At 37.8% G+C, this 6,878-nt stretch overlaps 1 protein-coding gene across 1 annotated transcript; it reads right to left on the minus strand.

The window, feature by feature from the left end:
- Positions 1-1,008: 1,008 nt before the first annotated feature.
- On the minus strand, positions 1,009-5,907 carry LOC149815007 (IQ domain-containing protein IQM1-like). The gene is made up of 10 exons (XM_089988788.1): positions 5,434-5,907; positions 4,161-4,751; positions 3,956-4,070; positions 3,754-3,819; positions 3,488-3,576; positions 3,295-3,382; positions 3,019-3,165; positions 2,599-2,691; positions 2,317-2,418; positions 1,009-1,737 (listed from the first exon to the last, which is right to left on the minus strand). Exons 2-10 carry the CDS (start codon positions 4,670-4,672, stop codon positions 1,330-1,332), a joined length of 1,620 nt encoding a protein of 539 aa, XP_089844914.1. The 5' UTR covers positions 4,673-4,751; positions 5,434-5,907; the 3' UTR covers positions 1,009-1,329.
- Between the last annotated feature and the right edge of the window lie 971 nt (positions 5,908-6,878).

Here is a 6,878-nt window from a genome sequence, read left to right on the forward strand (position 1 = left end):
AAGGGTTGAACTATTTTGAAATATTTAGTCTTGTTGTAAAGCCCACTAGTAACGGGTGGGACATCAGGCAATTGGTTGTCCACAATGCTTTTCTTTATATAACCTCTCTATGTGAACCGACCACTAGGATTCTAAGATCCTCACCATGTGTGCAAGTTAAAAAAGGCCATACATTTAGTTAAGCAGGCCCTTTGAGCCTTGTTCTCTACGTTGAGCAATTATCTCAACTATCTGGGGGTGAAGGGGCAAGGACGGACACATCATTATTTGTGTTACGAGATAATCAAAGTGTGATGAATGTCCTTATACATGTGGATGATATTATAATTACAAAAAGTGCGGTTAAATTTATTCAAGAGCTGATTCAAAGAATGGGAGTTGAATTTGCACTCAAAGACCTGAGGTCTTGTCTCGTAACACCACAACGGTGGTTTATCCTCGTTATCCAAAAAAAAAAACCCATCGATTGCATTTATAATAGTTATCAATTCAGGATAAAGTGAAGGGTTTGAAGTCTAAATTCATATTAATAGTTGCAAGGAATGATCCTTTTTTCTTCATTACCATAACTGTTGAATCAAAGAAAATCCAGCAGCGTACATTAATGATTAGGTGCAATTGATGCAGTGTATGTGTCCTGCTCTAATTTATGTTAGAATAGCGAATCCGTATCTCATATCCGTGTCACATCCGTGACAGATAAATATAGTGTAGAGCAACTGTACATGAAACAATAGAATTTTGGTTTCATGCATAAACACCCGTGTTTAACATCTCAATGATACTGTGCTTTGGAGTTGAATTTTATTATTAGAAATATGAAAATTATGCTCCATTTTTTGTGTTGTTTAGTATTTGATATGGAGCTGGTTTTTAGTATTTGAAATATAAAGATTTATGCATCTATTTTGTTATTATTTGACATGAAAATTACTCTCTCTCTCTCTCTGATGGCCGATGCCTGCAATGAGTGTAAAAAATATCAAACGATACAGAAAGCTCTTGAACTGCCCTTGGAAAATCAATCAATAAATAAACAATGAATACAAATTTGGTTCCTTGTAGACACACCCTCTTTCTACAAAAAAAATGAATATCTCCACAACCATTCCGTTGCTCTCACTGTCAGAGGACTGTGTCCAAAACTCAAAAGGAATAAAAAAAAACAGGAAAGACTACAAAGGTTAAACCAAACCTCTAATGAAACCAGTAGGTGGCAAAACTTAATTTGAAAAGACTCCCCATTAGGAGTACATACGTCCCCAACTAAATTGCTATTTAGCAATGTCAGGTTAAATGTTCATAATGTTTGATTTGTATTGTTACTAATCAAACATTGAAGAATGCCACCCTTGGGCTTGGGATGCCTATGCCAGAGAGTCTAGGTGAGAGTCTCACCCTTGGACTCGGACGAGGTGAAGGAATTGGTCCAGAGGTGCCAAAGGGTGAAGGAGTGATCCGGGGTGAGAGGTTAACTTGTTCAAGTGCCTTGCATTGTAGCTCGGCAGGATAGTCCCTTACACAGCCAATGCGGGGACCTGCACCTGTGGTCCACTTGCAAGATAGCCGGTTGCCCAGTTGGATGGTGCCTTCCTCTTCCTTGGCCTTCTTTGCAGATGCAGCTTTTGTTACCACATCAAGGAATAAGCTGCTGCTACTTAATGAAGCTTCGGTGTTCTTACCCTCAGTCTCACCATTAATTTTCGAGGGGAGATGGTCATCATCAGTGGCACACCTCTGCATATTGAATGTGGGATGCCAAATATCAGATTTAAGTTGCTAAATTGTCATGCATTCAGAGAATTACAGAATGGTGAAACTAATTGCATTCAAGTATATGCTAAAATGAAGTATGTTTTATTTAAGGGCCTCTCTTTTGCATGTCAAGAAAGACTTTCCATGTTTCAGAAAAAATCTACCTTCAAAGGCCACCAACCCAACTATGGTCATGAACTGGAGTCTAGAATTGCTTAAATTTATGCAACCTAAATAATGTGGTTCGAGACACATCAATTTGGGAAACACATCTTATTCCAACAATCCTAAAACTTCTGTAGAGCTACCCAAGTTGATGCAAATTTGGGCAATCTAAGTTTTTAGGTGAATGGTAAACTCAACAACCCAAGAGCCATGGAGGATATTTTCAGTATTATGTTACTCATTTTCTGTCTATTCTGAATACAAAATTTCAATTTCAAGTAAATATTAAGCAATTTGATAGTTAATTGGGACGTTCAAAATTTGTTGATAATTAAAATCTTGGGATCAAATATCTTGGTAAAACTTTATGTGCAGAAAAGGATCCAGAAACTATACCTTAACATCAGTGAGGTCCACATTGTTTTCTTGAAGGAAGCTAACAAACTCCTTGAAGTTCTCCTCTGTAGGATGGTAGTGACCACTGTATGGCCAAATAGCCTGCGATAAATCATAAACATATTGATCAGACAAAAGTTTACAGCATTACCAGAAGCAGAACTGAATAACAATCTATGGAAAGTATAAATATCAGAAGGGGATTAATGTTAACAATATATGCTAGAACATATTTACTAATGCAAAAAATGGATAAGAAACAGGTCTTATGTGAAGTCACACCTTGAGGGCTCCACAATCAACAACTAATCTCCCAGCTGATGATATTGCACCTCCAGCAAGAAAACTTGAATGCTGAAATACTCCCTTCTTCTTCTGTAGAGCCCATAGCAAACCATATATAAGTGGGTGATTTTGGTGGAAATACAAGCCCTAAACATCACACTCTTCTTTTTCCTTTGCCAATGTCGTGTAAGAAAAGCACAAGACTAGAAAATGAACACTCAACCGGGTCAATCACTAAATTCAGATTGAAAAGTATGTAGAAAAATAAAACTCACAACATAATATCTATATTAGTTATTTAATGAAAAAATTGGATCCTTTTCAGAATATGGTTCTTTGATCCAGTTTCAACAGTTGGCTGAAGAAACTTAATATATCAACAATATATGGTAGATCAACATTCTAGCAGATATATACCTGCCCAACATATAGTGTCCTTGATGTGCTTAGAACAAATATCCACTTGGTCACTTTATTCTCTTTAATTGTGTCAACAAAACTCCTACTTTGTTTATAGACAAGCTTCCCGTTCTCCACTATCACTTCATATCCTTCCCTTTCTTTCTGCAAAACATAAATCAAGAAGAATAAGATGATATGATGGTTAAAGAAGGCTAAAACTGGATGCATGATTGTGCTTGTGAACAGATGCATCCAAGCACTTTAAAAGGCATTTCTGATCTGTGAACTCACCGGTCCAAGATATTTGATGCATTGACATTGAAGATCGGTTCTAGGACACTTTTCTAGATTTACTTCTTTGCCATCTCCCACATCCAACCTGTGGTTTCAGAAGGAAATGAAAAGGGGAAAAAATCAGATTGCTTTGATCATTTCATGATAGCCCAAGTAAAGAGGAAAAAAAAATGATGTACAAAATATTTACCAGTAGAAGAAGGGCTGGGAACTCTCACTATCAAACCACACATCATAATAGAAATGAAGATTGTGTCCATAACGATGGCGGGGATCAATCTGAATAACACAGCCACATATTAGCAATAATACTATGCGAAAATAGTTATATTCAATGTTTTTGACAAGATTATCTAAAATATAAACAGAAAACTTGATTTTTTTGTAGAGTTCACACATCTTCTTCAGCAGGACTTTAAAAAAAGGAAAGAATTTGAAGGAAGCAGATAAACATACAGCTTCAAGCCAATGTTGCAAAGCCAACTTCTGAGCTTTCTCATCCTTCGATAAACCTTTACCAACCTGTGTAAAATTGCCCATATGTAGCACAGTTAACCATCATAGTAACTGCGAGGCCCATAAACTCATGAAGAAATTATATTACAATCTGCACACAAAAAAAATTGGCGATCTAGCATCAAACCGATGAAGATAATACCTTCGCAGCTCTTGTTCGAGCCCTAGCCCAGCGTGAGACAACAGTCTCTTGCTTTTGAATGTTGTAAAATGAAACAGAGCTTCGCTTGAGAGCAGCAAAGTCTAATGCCTTCCACCTGGTTATAACATCATCAATCCCCAAAGTGAGAACCGAAAAAAAAAGAAAATTACACACGAAAATGAGAAAAAGATGTATGCAGACTAACCAGAGCTCCTCAACCACGACAGCACAATCTGCGAGATTTCTTCGAGTCCTGTAACTTTTGTACACCTTCTGCAGCTTCACAGCCGCCGCATCCCTATTGCATGGTGACTTTATCGAGTTTTCTCTCAAGAGTTGCTTGCTTGAACCACTTGATGCAAGCTGTCGCAAATTACTATCAAAACCAGCTCTGAAACCGAAAGACCCTCCATTGTCTAGCAATGAATTTTGCGTCCACGAGGAAATTGCAGTTTCAAGTTTAAGGTTCTTGGGTTCCCATTTCTTGAAACTAGCCGACTCTTTCATTGCCAATTTGTCGGACCCATCTGAATGCAACATGCTCTCTGTATCCAAATCCTTGAAACTAACTGAGCTCAATGTTTTCTCTACATCTTTTCCATTGAAGCTAACCGACCTCACCATGATGCTTCCATCACTGTCTGTTGAGTTCAACTCATTCTTAAGGTCTCCCATTCTTTCCCACTCAGATGGTACCAGAATAAGAGACACACCCATTGAGACAATTATACAACTACTCACTGATTAGTGAATGCAGGCTAAAACTTGAGCGCAATGAAGAATCACCAAGGAGAATCTGGTAAAAAAATGAACCCAGAAAAGGAAATAAAAGATGTTAATGGCTTTAGATGGTGAAAATCTATAAAGCCAATTTCATCTGTAGAACAGAGAAAATTAAAGGGGTATCACCATCAAGAATGGGGTAAAAGGTAGCATAAGGGCTTCATTTTTTTTGACAAGTATCAATTCGAGAAAGTTCAATAGCTTCTCTCAGGAAGAACAACAAAAAACAGTGAGCCCACTATCAGACATCCTATTGGTTTCTTTTGCTATTGTTCCTTTTTGGCTGGTCCTTCCTAGTGTTTCCTATAAAATCAAGAAAACAGAGGAAACAAATAAACAGAATACCGCATATCGTGAGATCATGAGTACCCAATTGGTATTTTTTTTCTTTCAAGATATATTCAATTTCTGTAAAACGATTTTACTATTACAGAAATCACAAAAAAAAGAGCACCACTTTCCTACACACATCATGAACACGAACAAAAAGAAAAAGGAAATTAAAAGATTGATCACTTGAAACCATGAATATCCAATGTCCAAAAATAACAAACAAACAAAAAACAAAAACCAAAAACCAACAGTAAATTTATGAAAAGACTTCCACTTTTTCATATATACGTCTGAATCTCATGACCAATCCATATAACCCTAAAATAAAAAAGTAACAGAAAATAAAACAGGCTTAAACGCACCTGAAACCTCAGACTGAAATTCACAACTCAACAAGTTTCTTCTGTTATGTGTGATCGGCCCTCCCACTCTTATATACATGTAAAAATCAAGAGGACTTATACAAGCAGAGTTGGTCTTTGAAATTCTTCTCTCTTTTCAATCCTTCAAATACGCAGCAAGGGAAAGAACAAAAAGACAGTCTTAGTCCTCTCTCTCAGAGAGAGAGAGAGAGAGAACCATGTTGTGGAATTTTGAACAATGTGGTGCTTGTTGATTTCAAAGGCTGCTTTTTCTCCTAAGTGGGTAGAGAGATCTGTAGTCTGTTGAAACGTGAAGTCTTTGATAGAACGCATTTTGATTGTTCAAAATATATGAACCATGTTGGTCAATTTTTTTTTTGTGGTAATATACTATATTTGCCTGAGTTGAATGGCTCAACAACTCCTCATGGTTGATGCATGGCCAAGGTGGTAATATGAATAATGAGGAGTGTGGTGGCGTCACATTCATGGAGATCTCTTCATGTGTGCCTTGCATTGTAAATCCGCTAGGGATAAGGTTGAACTTTAATGACGTTTATGTCCCCACAAATCTTAACTGGTTAATCTGTCCTCTGGTGGATCGGTTTGTGAACCAGCTTGACTGACTCGGTCTAGGATGGAGCTCCTGCCATCCGAGCCCATAAGAGTCTTAGAAGGACCTGTGCCGACTGCATTGGCTCCCGAAGACTCAGCTGCTTTAGTCACCTAAACTTGACCACTGTTTAGTCAGTGGACTGAGCCATGCATGAAGCACTAAAGAATTGGACTGAGTATTAGCATTGCAATGGGAGTAAGTTTCTAGAGCTAGGTCAGGTGAGTTCTGATAAAAGTCTATGATCCAAAACGGACTTCGTTGGTTCGAGTCTGCTCAGCGACTTGGATCGTAGTCTCCGGCCCATATTAATAGACCAACCAAACCAGTTCCAAACACGATGGTTCCCGTGAGTCAAGTCTTTTGATCTTTTCCCAAGTTAACCAATCTAAATTCACAAATGAGTAACGAACCTCATTGGATTAGAAGGACCCAGCCTAGCCAAGCCTCATAGAGACCACATACTGAGTCTTTGACGGACTCAAACCTAGCCGATACGACTACGGTCCTCTAGATCTATGCCATTATTGAGTTGTTGGTACCAATTTGAACAATCTCATTTAATTTAACAAGTCATATCTGATCTCATGTCATTCAATTTTTCTTTAAGTTTGTGGTGAACATCAAAGTCGGTTCTTTTTTGGAGGCACCAAATAGCACAAAGCGTATGCTACATGCTTTGATAGCTTTGTGGCTTCTTCTCTCTTTCCCTTTGGCTTTTGGTTGCCAACTTTGCTGTTATGCCCTTTCATGGTTCACCAAAGTGCCCTTTAACTATTCATCTCACCTTCACATTGACAAATATAATATCAGTTCCTTTGCTAAAATTTCT

The sequence above is a fragment of the Nuphar pumila genome, chromosome 15, assembly GCF_984573655.1.
Source record: "Nuphar pumila chromosome 15, dmNupPumi1.hap1.1, whole genome shotgun sequence".
In the NCBI taxonomy this organism is placed as follows: Eukaryota; Viridiplantae; Streptophyta; class Magnoliopsida; order Nymphaeales; family Nymphaeaceae; genus Nuphar; species Nuphar pumila.